A 17970-nucleotide genomic window follows, 5' to 3' on the forward strand; every position below is an offset into this window, starting at 1 on the left:
CCCCAACCAGCAGACCAGGCTGCCCAGAGCCACATCCAGCCTGGCCTCAAATGCCTCCAGGGATGGGGCATCCACAGCCTCCTTGGGCAACCTGTTCCAGTGCATCACCACCCTCTGGGTGAAAAGCTTCTTCCTAATATCCAACCTAAACCTCCTCCCTCTCAGTTTAAGACCATTCCCCCTTGTCCTATCACTGTCCACCCTTGTAAACAGCCATTCCCCCTTCTGTTTATACTCTCCTCTCAAATACTGGAAGGCCACAGTGAGGTCTCCCCGGAGCGTTCTCCTCTGCAAGCTGAACAAGCCCAGTTCCCTCAACCTTTCTTCATAGGAGAGGTGCTCCAGCCCTCTGATCATCTTTGTGGCCCTCCTCTGGACCTACTCTAAGAGCTCTGTGTCTTTTATCTCTCTCACAGGTTTTCTCAGTGCTTGCGTTCTGCATTCTTTGTTTGCTGCTCTCCCCGCAGCTCCGGGATGGTGCAGAGATCGCACAGCTCTGCTCAGCACAGCCGCCGCTTTCCCCGCCCACTGCCTCCGCTTCCCCACCATTTTATCCCACTTTCCATTTTTTTCCCATTGCTGTCCTCATTTCCCCTCACTCTCCCTCTTTCCCTCACTTTTCCCGCGCATTCCCCCTTTTTCCCCACTTCTTCCATTTTCCATTTTTCCCCCTACACCTTTTCACCGCTTTCCTTATTTTTATAGTTTCCCCGTGTGTTCTCCTGCATGCCTCACTTTTAACCTTTTCCCCTATTTTTCACCACTTTCTTGCATTCCCCCCTCTATCCCCCTTCTCCCAATCTCTTCCACTCTCTTTCTCCCGAGTTTCTCCTCGCTTTCCTTTATTTTCACTTGCTTTTCTCAGATTTCCCATTTTTTTCCGCTTTTTCCCCATTTTTCCCTTTTTTCCTCTCTTCTCCCTGAATTTCCTTTCCCCCATTTCACCCTTTGCCGTAGTGCTGCTCTGTCCCTCCCGTTGCTCACAGCAGCACAGCTGTGCCACAGCCCTGCAGCACCACAAGCAGCCGTGGGAGACCTCTGCTACCCACATGCGTGACACACACACGCAGACACACACATGGCTGTGTCACACACACACACAGTCAGACACACACACACACGGCTGTGTCACACACACACACACACACACACACACGCAGAGTAATAATAATAATATAATAATATTAGAGTAATAATTCCCTCTCGGGGTTGTCGAGGCACTATAAAAGTTTGCCAAGCGAAGTTGTGGATGCCCCGGTCTCTGGAAGCGTTCAAGGCCAGGCTGGATGGAGCCCTGGGCAGGCTGACTCAGTGGGCGGTATCCCTGCCCACAGCAGCGCAGTTGGAGGTAAAAGTTCTTTAATGTCTCTTCCTACCCAAGCCATTCCATGATTCTATGTTTCTATGATGTAAGCACTGGCCCCACCAGCCCTGGTGCAGTGCATCACAAGAGGAGCGGCTCACGGGCAGCCTCCACCCGGCTTCACGGGGCCGTGAGGTCACAATGCCCCGCTACATGGCTGTGCAGAGCTGTGATGTCACAAGGCCCAGCTGTGATGCTGTCCCATGGCACAGGCATTGCTCGGCGCCTGACCCAACGGCAGCACTTGCTGTGGCTGCAGCGGTGGTGGTGGCAGCATGGCACGAGTGTGGGGGGCCACGGCCCCTGCCCGCCTTGTCCTCCTCCTGCTACTGATGTCCCTGCGTTCCTGGGAGATTTGTGCTGCTCCGCTTCCAGTACAGGGAGCAGGTGAGTGGGCAGCGATGGATCCAAAGCTGAGCGGCGCGAGGGGCAAGAAGTCAGGCTGAGTTGCCATGGCCCTACACCACCCTTCCCTGGGGCTACCTCCCATGGTGGACGTTAGGCAGAGGGTGACAGGCAGCACCGCAGGAGCCAGCCAAGAGCCTGTGGCAGCGCTTGCTCCCCAGGGCTGGCTCCAACCATGCCGGACCATGACTCTGCTGCTTGCTGGCTGGAGCACGGCCTTCATCCTGGGAGATGCCCTGGGTGAGAGCTCACAAGATGTGTGCTGGGAAAAGCATGAGCATTTCTGCTCCAGCCTGGTGGTACTCCCCATAGACAAATCCCGGTTTCCAACACAGAGCCCCCACCCACAGCCCAGAGGAAGAGGCAGGTGTGTTTTCCTCCAGTGCTTTGGTGTGACCTTCCTTTGTGTACACCAGAGGTGCCCCAGTAAGAAAGTCCCAAAGGGCTGAATCTTCTTCTGTGTGGTCCATAAGGGTTGTTGCACGTGGCGTGAAGAACGTATCATGTAAGCTGCCAGGTGGCAGCCAAGAGGTCCTCCTGGCCACTCTGCTACTGTGCAAATCATGACCTGCGTCTTTCTCCCGCCCCATTACCTGACCCACCTCCAGTTGCTAAGGGAGAAGAATATCACAGCATCCCCAGTAATGGGAACTTCTCTAATCAGTTCTTCTTGATTCTAGATGATGACATTGGTGCGCCCTATTCAGATGATAGTCTGAATCCAGGTTTTGTGCCTCGGGGTCAACCCAGAGGTAGGTTCTGAGTGTCTGTTCCCATGAAGGCAGAAAAATTTGTGCCCCAGCAGCACGCAGTTTTATTTCAGATCCTCTCAAGGTCCTCCTAACCTGCTTGTACCTTGGAGGTCTTGCGCAGATCAGTCATGAGTATTTTGTGACTTGGAGAGCTGCCACATTTCAGTGGGAATGTTAACCCTGCCCCTCTCCAGCTGAGAGAACTCAGCCCTTCGTATTTGGGCCCTGACCTGCCACCACACCCTGCAGGTCACTGAGGAAAAAGTAGGCCCCAACGTGCAGAGGAAGCTCTGCTCACCAGTGTCTGATCACACTTGTCCCTGCAGGCCCTCTTGCTCAATCCGCACAGCAGAGTCCTGTCCCTGAGCCTGGGGTGGACTCCAGAGGTAAGTCCCCAGTCTTCATTTCCTTGATATTTGTTCATACTTGGTGGTGATAGTTCAGCAAGGCTTCAGCTCTTCAGCTCCCAGCATTGTGCTGGCTTTGTCTCAGAGGTCTCCCGGTAAGAAAACCTCAAGGGGCCGAATATTGTTCCGTGAGGTCTCTGAGGGCTCTTTCACATGGCCTGGAGAAAGTATTTTGAAAGCTGCTGAATGCCAGCCAGCAGGTCGCCTGGCCCCTCTGCAACTTTGGATCTTTTGTCCTGCATCTGAGTCGCTCGTCCGTACCTGAGCCCGTTGTAGTCACTGCAGGTTACTAAGGAAGAGAGAGGTGGCCACGTGCAATGGGAACGTTTCTCATCTGCCCTTGATGACAGCTGCGTCTGTGGCAGTGCCCCTGTGGGCAGCCAGGATCTGTTTCCAAGCTGCTCCTTTGTGGAACGGAGAGAACAGCGTCACGAAGGAATCCCCTGTCTTAATTGCATCCCCTGTCATTCTGACTGGAAGAACGTCTAAGTAAAGTCTCTCTGTCCTGTGTTTGATTGCAGGTGTGACTGGGAATGAAGGTGCTCCAGCTTCCCCTCTGAGTTCCAGGACTGAAACTCCGGCAGATCACATGGGTATGTCATGGCTTTTTAGTTCCTTTGAGAGCTGCCAGCTCAAAGGCCAAATGTCGGCCAGGTCTGTCTGCAGGTGTGAGAGCGTAGTCCTGTGCGTGTATGCCCTTTCCTTGCACGATCCCCTGGTATGCTCCACTATTCAGTGATGCCGTTGTGCACGGAAACTTTTCATGGGTCTTTGGTTGCAGAAGTGCCCCCAGGGAGGGCCTTGCTGGTTTCTCGGCTCCTTCCTGCGATGGAGACCAGTTGGAATCCCATGGGTGAGTAGAGGGTCTTCACTGATTCCACTGACGCACTGCTGGTCTTCAAAACTTCAAGCATGGGAGACTGAACTTCATGCATTCTGTTAAGGTCCGCAAAGAGGAAACAGAGGAAAGGATACACCTAGAAGAGGGAAGTACTACTGGTGGTCATCCCGTGTCCTAAAGGAACCTGTGAAGAAAATGGAGAAGGCAGCGCATGGTGGGACTAAAGGGACTGACCAAGAGACTGTGCAGAAGGAGCCATTGCAGGAAAGCAGCAGTGACACACGGCCAGTCTCTGACAGAAAAACACAGGCAGAACAAGCAGCTGGATTGCCAGGTAATTTCAGTCCCATGGTCATCTGGTGTCACCAACCAGAATCACTGTGTGCCACCAGGCCCTTCCTGCCCGCTCTTGCGCAGCAGGCCGGCAGCCAAACGTGAGCAGGCTAGTACAGAGCACGTGCTATAAAGGAACGTGAGGGCGATGAGCCTGGCCCTGTGTGGTAGGAGCCTGCAGGAGTGTTTCTCTGCTGGGCTGGCTCCAGCTGTGCCTTGTGCTGGCTGGAGGCCGACCTTCAGCCTGGGGGTTGTTCTGGCGGAGAGCTCAGGACATGTGTGCTGGGGAAAGTGTGAGGGTTTCTGCTCTGCACTGCTCCCGACGGACAAAGCCCAGACCCCAGGGCAGAGCCCCAGCCCTCAGCCCAGAGTGCCGGTGCAGCCTCTCCCTACCCAACGAGAAGTGGAAGCAATCCTTCTTGTCCTCTGGTGCTTATACACCAGAGATGGAGGTACCCACTGATGATAAAGGAAACCTCTTGGGTCCATGAAGCACACTGTGAGATCATCTGCAGCGCAGATGACAGTAACCTGCGGCATTGTCTCGGTTCTTCCAGGGGTGGATGTTGGGAAAATCACAACGGCCGCTGTTGGCGAAGAGCTGCGAAAACACCACATCCCAGTGATTGCTGTGGTCTCCGCTGTGCTGCTGTCCGTGCTGATGCTGGCCTGTGTTCCTATGCTGTGGATGTGGAAAAAATATCTGTGAGTTAGCTTTTCCCCTAGACACTGTATCGCTGCATTTGGCTATGAAGCATTTGTGGTGACAGGATCCTTGATGGCCAAATCAGCTGCTGGCAGTACACCGCCAGGATTTATGTGCAAGGCCTTTTAAGTGTTCCCTCGATTCCTATCAGTGAGTAGTGCTTTCTGAAACTCATTCCCACAGGGCACGCAAGACAGAGCGGACAGCTGCAAGACAAGCTGACTGGGAGAGAGATCAAAACAGAGATGAAGGCAGAGCGGAGCTGGGGGAGGCTGCAAAGGAGGATGTCCTCGACCAAGGAAAAATCATCTCCAGGGCATTCTCCTGGTCCTTTGAAGCAGAATTTGCTGACCTGTGCAACAGAATCAGAGCAGACCCCTCCCTTCAGCCCACGCATCCCAGCAGCTCTCCTACTGTCAACGTCTCTTCCCTCAGTAGCTGCAGCTCTCAGGATACCCCTGAGCCATCCAGTGCCCCTGTTACCGGTGCCAAGAAGGCTCGGGTTCATTGAAAGGTCCCACTTTGTGATCAATAAAGACATTCCATTCAAAAGCTGCTGCTGTGACCATTTCCATTGAGTTATAGGGCATAGGGCTGGGGCCAGCACTTGGTGCAAGGGAAGCAGTCGGAGAGCTGCATGCCAGGGAGGGCCTCCTTGGTCCCAGCCTCAGCTTGCTTGTCTAACTGGGCGGTCACCCAAGCTCCCACCAGAGCAGGGAAGTGCTGGGGAGACTTGATATGTGAAGAGTTGTCCTTGAGCTCTTCTGGGCTACTGCCCTGAATCAGGGCATGCAGGGAGGGAAGGAGGCACTTGGAAGGAAGCACTGAGCGCATCTAGGAGAACCGACACTGCAGCAGAGGCTGGCAGTACAGTGAAACTGTACGGTGAAGCTGCAACAAATGGAACGGAACAGAGAATCTACACAGGGTAATTGTTGATGCCTTCAGGAGAGCAGACGACAGCCTGCCCCGTGGCAGTCCCTGTGGAGTCTCACCTCGCACATTCACTCGCTCACGGACGGAGCTCGTCCCTCAGCACTGCCGAGGACTCTGGCAAGCCTCCTCTCCGCCTTTCACGGAGAGGGTCACCTTCCTCAGCTCGCCCCTTTCTCCCAACCGTTACCGGGAGGGGTGAATTAATTTCTTTTTGATATCTTTTCCTATAGCTCCTATTTCTCAAATTCAGGCTCTGTCATTGCCTTCGTTCGTACTACAAGACAGAAGCCCACCCCGCCTACAAGCGAAAAATGGCTCGGTACCAAACCCCCCTCCCCGTTTTACTGCTCGGCACGATGCTCTCTGGCCTGGAGCAACTCTTTGGTCAGTTCTGGTCTTCCGCCTGGTTATGTTCCCTCTCAACTTCAAGCACATCCCTAAGTCTACTCACCAGGAAGGGTGAGTGAGAAACAGAGGAGTGCTGACATTCTGCAAGCACTGTTCAGCAACAGCCACAGCATCGGCGTGCTATCAACACTGTTTTGGTCACAAATCTAAAACCCAGCATTGTCTGAGCTGCAACGGACAACTCCATCCCAGCCAGACCCACCTGAGTACCTGAGTGTACATCCCTATGACTTCCCCTGGCTCTCTCAGCACTCTCAGGCGCAAAACTTCCAGTCCCAGCGGCTGTTCAGCACAGAGGAACTCACGGCTTTATCTCCACCCAATGCTGGTTGTTCTCCATGGCTCTGCCTCAAGGCAGCAGGGCCTGGGAGACCCCGCTAGTAAAGCCCGAGGCAAAAGAGGACACAGACTACATCTCACCCGTCCGCAGAGTCTCATTTGGAACTGACCACATGTCAGTTTTCTTTTTTCCTTGTCTGCAACTTCGCTTATGCAGCTGTGGCACTGCAGTGACCTGCGATTCCTTCCTGCGCACACTGACCGTGCAGTGACACAGTAGCTCGCTGTGGTTGAGACCAGCAGCAGCTGAACACCACACACGGCCCTTTGCTCACTGTCCCCTTCTCAGCAGGATGGGGGAGAGAACTGTAGCAGAGGTAGAGCTCACGGACTGAGAAAAAACTATTTACTGAGACAGGAAAGTAAGAGCGAGAAATAACAGTAACGGCAGTAACCATGTGTGCCTCCACAAAACAAGCGATGCACACGCAGCTGCTCACCACCCGCCAACTGACACGCAGGCCAGACCCCAAGCTGCGGCCCGCCCCGGCCAACGCTTCTCAGTTTTAGAGTTCCTCATGTGATCCCGTATGCGATGGAAGACCTCTTTGGTCAGTTGAGCGCAGCTGTCCCGGCTCTGTCCCCTCCCAGCTCCTTGCCCCCCCAGCCCCTCGCTGGCAGGACAGGGCGAGGAGCTGAGAAACTGAAATCTCCTTGGCTCTGTGCAGCACTGCTCAGCAAAACTAAAACATGAGTGTGTTATCGATAGTCTTCTCCTAAAGCCAAAGCACAGCATCACACCAGACCCTACAAAGGAAACCAACTTTGTCCCAGCTGAAAGCAGGACACGGAGCAGGGGAAGGGATTTCCCGAGTTCCCGTAGGAGCTGCAGCAGATGCGTGTGCTCAGTTTGGCTGGGCAGGTAATACCAAAAGGATTAGTCCTGGAGAATTAACCACAGTGGGTTATAAGGATGCAAAGAACAAAACAAAACAAAACAAACAAACAAACAAACAAAAAACCACACTGGGTACATTTCTGCAATGAATAATTCAAGCCCAAAGCAGACAAATCTAATCAATTGTGAATTTTCTTCCTCTTCCGATGGCATCCACATTGCAGCACAATCAAGCTCTCACTTAGGTTCTAACCTGCCTTCTTGAATTCCCTGTTTCCTTAGGGCCCTTAATGGTCAAACATCCCACTAGTTTTATGTTGCTGTTGCTCTCTGCTGTTTTTAAGCTTTACTAAAAAATGCATTAAAAAAAGGTTGGTTACTGAAATGCCTTAAATTTATTATATATTTGATATGCGTCCCAAGGCAATTCCTGTTTGCTCAGTATGGCCCATGCAGATTAAGGCAAATTAAGAAATTAATTCCTGTTTGCTCAGGGCAGCTAAAAGGTTGGATAGCCATGATCTAGATCCTTCTGCAAGGCCTCTCGGCCCTCCGGGGAGCCTACAGCAGTTAAGTACCATTAGGAAACTTGCCGAGGACGCACTCCCCTCCTGCACCCAGGTCATCGATCAAAGTGTTCGACAGGACCGGCCCGAGAACACTGCGAGTGACCGCACAACCAGGCAGATAGAGCTGCATTCACTGTGACTCTTTGAGCTCTGCCATCAAGCCACTACTTATCCAGCTCGCAGCTGGATAACTTGTCCAGAAGGACATTGAGAGCGACAGTATCCAAGGCCTTACTGAAATCCGGCAAGATTACATCCACTGCCTTCCCTTAATGCACTAAGAAGGAGGCCTTACTATAGAACGAGATGCGGTGACCAAAACTTTGGCTGGCCACACACGTGCTCTCTCACTGCTGTTTAGGCCCCTGGGCTGTTTACTCAGGCAGAGCTTTGATACACAGAAGCATTTTTACTGGTATGTTGTCTTGATGAGCCCTAAACCTTCCCTCCGGGCCTGCTGGCAGTCTCGTACCACCATGCCCTGTTGGCTACAGATCCCTTCAGCAAGTGCGCTTGCCACAAGCCGGTGTGGATTCAAGCAAAAGATAAATCAGAGAATCATAGACTCCTAGAATGGCCTAGGCTGAAAAGGGCCACAATGAAAAGGACCACAATGAGTTTCAACCCCCCTGCTATTGAGAGCTGTTGGAGAGGGTCCAGAGGAAGGCCACAAAGATGATCAGAGGGCTGGAGCACCTCCCCTACAGAGACATGCTGAGGGAGCTGGGCTTGTTCAACCTGGAGAAGAGAAGGCTGCGGGGTGACCTCACTGCAACCTTCCAGTACCTAAAGAGAGGCCATAAACAGGAGGGGAGTCGACTCTTTGGAAGTATAGATAAGAGCAGGACAAGGGGAAATGGTTTGAGGTTGAAGGAGGGAAGATTTAGGTTGGATGTCAGGGGGAAGTTCTTTACTGTGAGAGGGGTGAGGTGCTGGAACAGCTGCTCAGAGAGGCTGTGGGTGCCCTGTCCATCCCTGGAGGTGTTCAAGGCCAGGCTGGATGGGGCCCTGGGCAGCCTGGGCTGGTATTAAATGTGGAAGTTGGTGGCCCTGCCTGTGGTGGGGGCGGTTGGAGCTTCATAATCCTTGAGGTCCCTTCCAGCCCGGGCCATTCTGTGATTCTGTGATTCTATGTGCGGGGTCCCCAACCAGCAGACCAGGCTGCCCAGAGCCACATCCAGCCTGGCCTCAAATGCCTCCAGGGATGGGGCATCCACAGCCTCCTTGGGCAACCTGTTCCAGTGCATCACCACCCTCTGGGTGAAAAGCTTCTTCCTAATATCCAACCTAAACCTCCTCCCTCTCAGTTTAAGACCATTCCCCCTTGTCCTATCACTGTCCACCCTTGTAAACAGCCATTCCCCCTTCTGTTTATACTCTCCTCTCAAATACTGGAAGGCCACAGTGAGGTCTCCCCGGAGCGTTCTCCTCTGCAAGCTGAACAAGCCCAGTTCCCTCAACCTTTCTTCATAGGAGAGGTGCTCCAGCCCTCTGATCATCTTTGTGGCCCTCCTCTGGACCTACTCTAAGAGCTCTGTGTCTTTTATCTCTCTCACAGGTTTTCTCAGTGCTTGCGTTCTGCATTCTTTGTTTGCTGCTCTCCCCGCAGCTCCGGGATGGTGCAGAGATCGCACAGCTCTGCTCAGCACAGCCGCCGCTTTCCCCGCCCACTGCCTCCGCTTCCCCACCATTTTATCCCACTTTCCATTTTTTTCCCATTGCTGTCCTCATTTCCCCTCACTCTCCCTCTTTCCCTCACTTTTCCCGCGCATTCCCCCTTTTTCCCCACTTCTTCCATTTTCCATTTTTCCCCCTACACCTTTTCACCGCTTTCCTTATTTTTATAGTTTCCCCGTGTGTTCTCCTGCATGCCTCACTTTTAACCTTTTCCCCTATTTTTCACCACTTTCTTGCATTCCCCCCTCTATCCCCCTTCTCCCAATCTCTTCCACTCTCTTTCTCCCGAGTTTCTCCTCGCTTTCCTTTATTTTCACTTGCTTTTCTCAGATTTCCCATTTTTTTCCGCTTTTTCCCCATTTTTCCCTTTTTTCCTCTCTTCTCCCTGAATTTCCTTTCCCCCATTTCACCCTTTGCCGTAGTGCTGCTCTGTCCCTCCCGTTGCTCACAGCAGCACAGCTGTGCCACAGCCCTGCAGCACCACAAGCAGCCGTGGGAGACCTCTGCTACCCACATGCGTGACACACACACGCAGACACACACATGGCTGTGTCACACACACACACAGTCAGACACACACACACAGTCAGACACACACACACACGGCTGTGTCACACACACACACACACACACACACACGCAGAGTAATAATAATAATATAATAATATTAGAGTAATAATTCCCTCTCGGGGTTGTCGAGGCACTATAAAAGTTTGCCAAGCGAAGTTGTGGATGCCCCGGTCTCTGGAAGCGTTCAAGGCCAGGCTGGATGGAGCCCTGGGCAGGCTGACTCAGTGGGCGGTATCCCTGCCCACAGCAGCACAGTTGGAGGTAAAAGTTCTTTAATGTCTCTTCCTACCCAAGCCATTCCATGATTCTATGTTTCTATGATGTAAGCACTGGCCCCACCAGCCCTGGTGCAGTGCATCACAAGAGGAGCGGCTCACGGGCAGCCTCCACCCGGCTTCACGGGGCCGTGAGGTCACAATGCCCCGCTACATGGCTGTGCAGAGCTGTGATGTCACAAGGCCCAGCTGTGATGCTGTCCCATGGCACAGGCATTGCTCGGCGCCTGACCCAACGGCAGCACTTGCTGTGGCTGCAGCGGTGGTGGTGGCAGCATGGCACGAGTGTGGGGGGCCACGGCCCCTGCCCGCCTTGTCCTCCTCCTGCTACTGATGTCCCTGCGTTCCTGGGAGATTTGTGCTGCTCCGCTTCCAGTACAGGGAGCAGGTGAGTGGGCAGCGATGGATCCAAAGCTGAGCGGCGCGAGGGGCAAGAAGTCAGGCTGAGTTGCCATGGCCCTACACCACCCTTCCCTGGGGCTACCTCCCATGGTGGACGTTAGGCAGAGGGTGACAGGCAGCACCGCAGGAGCCAGCCAAGAGCCTGTGGCAGCGCTTGCTCCCCAGGGCTGGCTCCAACCATGCCGGACCATGACTCTGCTGCTTGCTGGCTGGAGCACGGCCTTCATCCTGGGAGATGCCCTGGGTGAGAGCTCACAAGATGTGTGCTGGGAAAAGCATGAGCATTTCTGCTCCAGCCTGGTGGTACTCCCCATAGACAAATCCCGGTTTCCAACACAGAGCCCCCACCCACAGCCCAGAGGAAGAGGCAGGTGTGTTTTCCTCCAGTGCTTTGGTGTGACCTTCCTTTGTGTACACCAGAGGTGCCCCAGTAAGAAAGTCCCAAAGGGCTGAATCTTCTTCTGTGTGGTCCATAAGGGTTGTTGCACGTGGCGTGAAGAACGTATCATGTAAGCTGATGGCAGTACATGGCAGCCAAGAGGTCCTCCTGGCCACTCTGCTACTGTGCAAATCATGACCTGCGTCTTTCTCCCGCCCCATTACCTGACCCACCTCCAGTTGCTAAGGGAGAAGAATATCACAACATCCCCAGTAATGGGAACTTCTCTAATCAGTTCTTCTTGATTCTAGATGATGACATTGGTGCGCCCTATTCAGATGATAGTCTGAATCCAGGTTTTGTGCCTCGGGGTCAACCCAGAGGTAGGTTCTGAGTGTCTGTTCCCATGAAGGCAGAAAAATTTGTGCCCCAGCAGCACGCAGTTTTATTTCAGATTCTCTCAAGGTCCTCCTAACCTGCTTGTACCTTGGAGGTCTTGCGCAGATCAGTCATGAGTATTTTGTGACTTGGAGAGCTGCCACATTTCAGTGGGAATGTTAACCCTGCCCCTCTCCAGCTGAGAGAACTCAGCCCTTCGTATTTGGGCCCTGACCTGCCACCACACCCTGCAGGTCACTGAGGAAAAAGTAGGCCCCAACGTGCAGAGGAAGCTCTGCTCACCAGTGTCTGATCACACTTGTCCCTGCAGGCCCTCTTGCTCAATCCGCACAGCAGAGTCCTGTCCCTGAGCCTGGGGTGGACTCCAGAGGTAAGTCCCCAGTCTTCATTTCCTTGATATTTGTTCATACTTGGTGGTGATAGTTCAGCAAGGCTTCAGCTCTTCAGCTCCCAGCATTGTGCTGGCTTTGTCTCAGAGGTCTCCCGGTAAGAAAACCTCAAGGGGCCGAATATTGTTCCGTGAGGTCTCTGAGGGCTCTTTCACATGGCCTGGAGAAAGTATTTTGAAAGCTGCTGAATGCCAGCCAGCAGGTCGCCTGGCCCCTCTGCAACTTTGGATCTTTTGTCCTGCATCTGAGTCGCTCGTCCGTACCTGAGCCCGTTGTAGTCACTGCAGGTTACTAAGGAAGAGAGAGGTGGCCACGTGCAATGGGAACGTTTCTCATCTGCCCTTGATGACAGCTGCGTCTGTGGCAGTGCCCCTGTGGGCAGCCAGGATCTGTTTCCAAGCTGCTCCTTTGTGGAACGGAGAGAACAGCGTCACGAAGGAATCCCCTGTCTTAATTGCATCCCCTGTCATTCTGACTGGAAGAACGTCTAAGTAAAGTCTCTCTGTCCTGTGTTTGATTGCAGGTGTGACTGGGAATGAAGGTGCTCCAGCTTCCCCTCTGAGTTCCAGGACTGAAACTCCGGCAGATCACATGGGTATGTCATGGCTTTTTAGTTCCTTTGAGAGCTGCCAGCTCAAAGGCCAAATGTCGGCCAGGTCTGTCTGCAGGTGTGAGAGCGTAGTCCTGTGCGTGTATGCCCTTTCCTTGCACGATCCCCTGGTATGCTCCACTATTCAGTGATGCCGTTGTGCACGGAAACTTTTCATGGGTCTTTGGTTGCAGAAGTGCCCCCAGGGAGGGCCTTGCTGGTTTCTCGGCTCCTTCCTGCGATGGAGACCAGTTGGAATCCCATGGGTGAGTAGATGGTCTTCACTGATTCCACTGACGCACTGCTGGTCTTCAAAACTTCAAGCACGGGAGACTGAACTTCATGCATTCTGTTAAGGTCCGCAAAGAGGAAACAGAGGAAAGGATACATCTAGAAGAGGGAAGTACTCACAGAGGTCATCCCATATCCTAAAGGAACTCCTGAAGAAAATGGAGATGGCAGCGTATGGTGGGACTAAAGGGACTGACCAAGAGACTGTGCAGAAGGAGCCATTGCAGGAAAGCAGCAGTGACACACGGCCAGTCTCTGACAGAAAAACACAGGCAGAACAAGCAGCTGGATTGCCAGGTAATTTCAGTCCCATGGTCATCTGGTGTCACCAACCAGAATCACTGTGTGCCACCAGGCCCTTCCTGCCCGCTCTTGCGCAGCAGGCCGGCAGCCAAACGTGAGCAGGCTAGTACAGAGCACGTGCTATAAAGGAACGTGAGGGCGATGAGCCTGGCCCTGTGTGGTAGGAGCCTGCAGGAGTGTTTCTCTGCTGGGCTGGCTCCAGCTGTGCCTTGTGCTGGCTGGAGGCCGACCTTCAGCCTGGGGGTTGTTCTGGCGGAGAGCTCAGGACATGTGTGCTGGGGAAAGTGTGAGGGTTTCTGCTCTGCACTGCTCCCGACGGACAAAGCCCAAACCCCAGGGCAGAGCCCCAGCCCTCAGCCCAGAGTGCCGGTGCAGCCTCTCCCTGCCCAACGAGAAGTGGAAGCAATCCTTCTTGTCCTCTGGTGCTTATACACCAGAGATGGAGGTACCCACTGATGATAAAGGAAACCTCTTGGGTCCATGAAGCACACTGTGAGATCATCTGCAGCGCAGATGACAGTAACCTGCGGCATTGTCTTGGTTCTTCCAGGGGTGGATGTTGGGAAAATCACAACGGCCGCTGTTGGCGAAGAGCTGCGAAAACACCACATCCCAGTGATTGCTGTGGTCTCCGCTGTGCTGCTGTCCGTGCTGATGCTGGCCTGTGTTCCTATGCTGTGGATGTGGAAAAAATATCTGTGAGTTAGCTTTTCCCCTAGACACTGTATCGCTGCATTTGGCTATGAAGCATTTGTGGTGACAGGATCCTTGATGGCCAAATCAGCTGCTGGCAGTACATCGCCAGGATTTATGTGCAAGGCCTTTTAAGTGTTCCCTCGATTCCTATCAGTGAGTAGTGCTTTCTGAAACTCATTCCCACAGGGCACGCAAGACAGAGCGGACAGCTGCAAGACAAGCTGACTGGGAGAGAGATCAAAACAGAGATGAAGGCAGAGCGGAGCTGGGGGAGGCTGCAAAGGAGGATGTCCTCGACCAAGGAAAAATCATCTCCAGGGCATTCTCCTGGTCCTTTGAAGCAGAATTTGCTGACCTGTGCAACAGAATCAGAGCAGACCCCTCCCTTCAGCCCACGCATCCCAGCAGCTCTCCTACTGTCAACGTCTCTTCCCTCAGTAGCTGCAGCTCTCAGGATACCCCTGAGCCATCCAGTGCCCCTGTTACCGGTGCCAAGAAGGCTCGGGTTCATTGAAAGGTCCCACTTTGTGATCAATAAAGACATTCCATTCAAAAGCTGCTGCTGTGACCATTTCCATTGAGTTATAGGGCATAGGGCTGGGGCCAGCACTTGGTGCAAGGGAAGCAGTCAGAGAGCTGCATGCCAGGGAGGGCCTCCTTGGTCCCAGCCTCAGCTTGCTTGTCTAACTGGGCGGTCACCCAAGCTCCCACCAGAGCAGGGAAGTGCTGGGGAGACTTGATATGTGAAGAGTTGTCCTTGAGCTCTTCTGGGCTACTGCCCTGAATCAGGGCATGCAGGGAGGGAAGGAGGCACTTGGAAGGAAGCACTGAGCGCATCTAGGAGAACCGACACTGCAGCAGAGGCTGGCAGTACAGTGAAACTGTACGGTGAAGCTGCAACAAATGGAACGGAACAGAGAATCTACACAGGGTAATTGTTGATGCCTTCAGGAGAGCAGACGACAGCCTGCCCCGTGGCAGTCCCTGTGGAGTCTCACCTCGCACATTCACTCGCTCACGGACGGAGCTCGTCCCTCAGCACTGCCGAGGACTCTGGCAAGGCTCCTCTCCACCTTTCACAGATATAGTATATATAGGTAGATAGATATTTGCGTTCTTAGCGTTTTTTTTCAGTGCCCTTCCTTTGAGAGATGCCTGAGACGTGGCTGCCTGAGCTTCCCCACAGAGGGTGGCTGCATTAGGTCCCTAACCTCATCTTCTCAGCTCTCATCCAGAATCTCTACAGTTCTTGCTCCATTTCCAGAACAGGGAGATTCAGTGGCTCACACAGAAGCTGCTCTGTTGCCCAGGGCACAGCCTATCTGGGTGAATGGGGTTGTTCTGCCCCCAGTGCAGACCTTCTTGGGAAACCTCGCAATGTCTCTGCCAGACAAACTCCCACGTGTGTCAAGTCCATATGGTCTGGAGCTCCCTTCTGCCTGCTGCCTGCTTCCAGGTGCACGTGTGCAGACGGCTCATGGTTTGCAGCGGTGCCTCTAACAAGGCAGGAATGTGAAGAACTACTGACAGCAGGAATCACGTCAAGTTTGTATATCATTAATAACACGGTTGACCAGAGTAGCAAGTACCACTGCAGCCATCTAAGGAAAATACAAAGGAGACTATGAAACAAGAGCAACACATCATAAAAATTAGCTGCCTTTACTCAGCTCAGGTCTGTTGCTTGGCTTTGGATTCCTCTTTAGCCCTGAATTTGTCTGGATGCATTTAGGGCAGAAGACACTCCCAGAACACCAATGCCCTCTTAGTGATGGCCGCCTGGTGAGGCTGCTAGAGACAACACACATTCCCAGGGAGCTCGGGGAGCGGATGTCTATTCTTTGTTTTCCTTCTAAAGAGATCTTGTCATTTTTCAAAGAACAAGAGATGTCTCAAAGGATATACTATGCCTGCTAGCCTTGTGGGTGATCTCCATCCTTTGTTATGACATAAAAGTTATTTTGTAATAATGCAGGGTATAATGGACAGTAGGTTTATTATTGCCGGTAGTGACAGGCTGACGCTGGTGCTTGTCACACTCACGTGCTTTTTCACAGCAAACAGCATAAGCAATAGCCAGAGATCATTGGATAAAGGCCTTTTTGTTTCAGAAAAACCTCTCTTCCTGCACAATTCCATCCACACAGATGGCCTTACCTAAAAGCATTTGCTGCCAGAGTGCCAAGCCTACAAGCTCTGCTTTTCCACAAGGAGATGGAACCCGGGAGTGACGCCCATGGGAATCATGTACCTGTTTTGCAACCTCAGGTGGAGCTCTGCCTGTGCTGGGCACCCCATGCCCTCCTGATCAGCGTGGCCTGTGCCACAAGAAATTGGCTGGTCACCACCTGCTTCACTGCTCCTTGTCCTTCTGTGTCTGAAGATGGTGAATCGGTGCTCAGAAGCTGAATGTGTGTCCTCATGCTATGGAGCAGGCATAAAGAGAGCTGCGTTAAGTACTGGCCACAGGAACAGAGTTGTTTTTTTCTTCACAGACACATACCATACAGTCTGGTATGAGACTGTGTTTTGGCTTATCCGTTCTGGTCACTGTTGAAGACTGTCCTTTTGGGTAAGGATTAAGGGTTACCCTTCTGGGTTATGGCTAGGGGTTACCCTTCCAGGTTATGGCTAGGGGTTACCCTTCCAGGTTAGTGTTAAGGGTAACTCTTTTTGGTTAATGTTAAGGGTTAAGGTTTACCTTTTTGAGTCAGGGTTTAGGGTTGAGAATCACCACATTTGGTTTGGGTTAAGGGTTTCCCATTCTGGTTAGGGTTAAGGGATAATGGTTAGACTCTTGGATTAGGATTAGGGGTTTCCCTTGAGGGTAATTGTTAAGGGTTCAAGTTTCTGCTAGCGTTAAGAGTTAAACCTTTTGGGGTTTGGGTTAGGATTAAGGGTTACCCTTTTGAGTTAGGGTTAAGGGTAAGCCTTTTTGGCTAGAGTTAAGGGTCACATGCATGGGTTAGCAGTAAGGGTTGCAAATTTTTGTTAAGAATAAGGGTTACCGTTTTGCACTAGAGTTAAGGGTTAACAATTTGGGTGGAGTTAAGGGTCATTAAGTTACTTAAATTACTAAGTCATCTGACTTAGTGTTAAGAGACAAGGGACACACTTTTGAGTTAGGGTAAAGGGTTAAACTTTGTTGTTAAAGGTTAAGAGTTACCCTTTTGGGTTAGGGTAAAGGGTTACCCATTTTGGTTAGGCTTAAGAGTGAAGGGTTACCCTTCTGGGTTAGGGTTTATGGGTTAGCATTGTGGGGAGTTAGGGTTAAGGATTACCCTTCTGGATTAGGATTAATGGTTAAGGGTTACTGTTTTGGGTTAGGTTTAAGGGTTACAGTTATGGGAATCCTTTGGGGTTAAGACCAATGTTAAGAGTTATCCTTTTGGTTTAGGTCAGGCATGTCCAGCCTGTGGCCCAAGGGCTGCATGTGGCCCAGCACGGCTCACACTGTGGCCAACCCCCTTCCCGCACTGTAAAGGCTGTGACTTCCACACACAGCAGCTCAGGGCGTGCACCCTTCACTCAGCAACAACCAAAACATCAGCACTATTAATGCTGCCTCAACTGAGAGCAGGGCCTAGGGATGTCAGTGCTGAGCTGTGCTGACTCAAGTGATGGCAAATAATTGTGTGTATTTTGATACCCTGTCTAAACACAGAACTCTGAAGAGCAAAGAATGCGTGGCCATGCTTTTTGTTTCAATGAAGGAATTTCAAAATAGAATCATAGAATCATATAATTGCTCAGGTTGGAAAGGACCTCAAAGATCATCAAGTCCAACCTCAACCCAACCATACTACCCTAACTCTAACAACCCTCCGCTAAATCATGTCCCTGAGCACCACATCCAAATGGTTTTTAAACACATCCAGGGATGGTGACTCAACCACCTCCCTGGGGGAGCCTATTCCAGTGCTTAATAACCCTTTCTGTAAAGTTCTTCCTGATATCCAACCTAAACCTCCCCTGGCACAACTTGAGGCCGTTTCCCCTCGTCCTGTCACCTGTCACCAGTGAGCAGAGACCAACCCCGCTCTCGCTGTCGTCACCTTTCAGGTATTTCAAGAGAGGTATTTCAAGAGCAATAAGGTCTCCCC

General features: G+C 52.3%; 2 protein-coding genes across 6 annotated transcripts; both read left to right on the forward strand.

Moving 5' to 3' along the window:
• The first annotated feature begins 1561 nt into the window (after nucleotides 1-1561).
• Nucleotides 1562-5859, forward strand: LOC121106784. Of its 2 annotated transcripts, XM_040647619.2 has the most exons (8): nucleotides 1562-1750; nucleotides 2449-2520; nucleotides 2847-2906; nucleotides 3449-3520; nucleotides 3709-3780; nucleotides 3872-4102; nucleotides 4659-4806; nucleotides 4991-5859. In XM_040647619.2, exons 1-8 carry the CDS (start codon nucleotides 1639-1641, stop codon nucleotides 5316-5318), a joined length of 1095 nt encoding a protein of 364 aa, XP_040503553.1. In that variant the 5' UTR covers nucleotides 1562-1638; the 3' UTR covers nucleotides 5319-5859. The 2 variants fall into 2 exon arrangements, with proteins under 2 accessions (XP_040503553.1, XP_040503554.1); XM_040647620.2 differs by lacking the exon at nucleotides 2847-2906.
• Nucleotides 5860-10618: 4759 nt separating this feature from the next.
• LOC121106788 lies at nucleotides 10619-14449 on the forward strand. Of its 4 annotated transcripts, XM_040647629.2 has the most exons (8): nucleotides 10619-10807; nucleotides 11512-11583; nucleotides 11910-11969; nucleotides 12512-12583; nucleotides 12772-12843; nucleotides 12935-13165; nucleotides 13722-13869; nucleotides 14054-14446. In XM_040647629.2, the coding sequence occupies exons 1-8, from the start codon at nucleotides 10696-10698 to the stop codon at nucleotides 14379-14381; spliced, it is 1095 nt and encodes a 364-aa protein (XP_040503563.1). In that variant the 5' UTR covers nucleotides 10619-10695; the 3' UTR covers nucleotides 14382-14446. The 4 variants fall into 4 exon arrangements, with proteins under 4 accessions (XP_040503563.1, XP_040503562.1, XP_040503565.1 ...); XM_040647628.2 differs by having other exon boundaries at nucleotides 10619-11583; nucleotides 14054-14449; XM_040647631.2 differs by lacking the exon at nucleotides 11910-11969 and having other exon boundaries at nucleotides 14054-14445.
• Nucleotides 14450-17970: the final 3521 nt, after the last annotated feature.

This window comes from Gallus gallus, chromosome 14 (genome assembly GCF_016699485.2).
Source record: "Gallus gallus isolate bGalGal1 chromosome 14, bGalGal1.mat.broiler.GRCg7b, whole genome shotgun sequence".
NCBI lineage: Eukaryota > Metazoa > Chordata > Aves > Galliformes > Phasianidae > Gallus > Gallus gallus.

Bases quoted from the DNA above. Each gene is read 5' to 3' on its own strand.
- LOC121106788 (XM_040647628.2), top strand. From the start codon at position 11,349: ATGGCAGCCAAGAGGTCCTCCTGGCCACTCTGCTACTGTGCAAATCAT. The intron at 11,584-11,909 runs GTAGGTTCTGAG...TTGTCCCTGCAG, and splicing joins GCCTCGGGGTCAACCCAGAG to GCCCTCTTGCTCAATCCGCA. The intron at 11,970-12,511 runs GTAAGTCCCCAG...GTTTGATTGCAG, and splicing joins GCCTGGGGTGGACTCCAGAG to GTGTGACTGGGAATGAAGGT.
- LOC121106784 (XM_040647619.2), top strand. From the start codon at position 1,639: ATGGCACGAGTGTGGGGGGCCACGGCCCCTGCCCGCCTTGTCCTCCTC. The intron at 1,751-2,448 runs GTGAGTGGGCAG...TCTTGATTCTAG, and splicing joins GCTTCCAGTACAGGGAGCAG to ATGATGACATTGGTGCGCCC. The intron at 4,807-4,990 runs GTGAGTTAGCTT...TCATTCCCACAG, and splicing joins TGGATGTGGAAAAAATATCT to GGCACGCAAGACAGAGCGGA.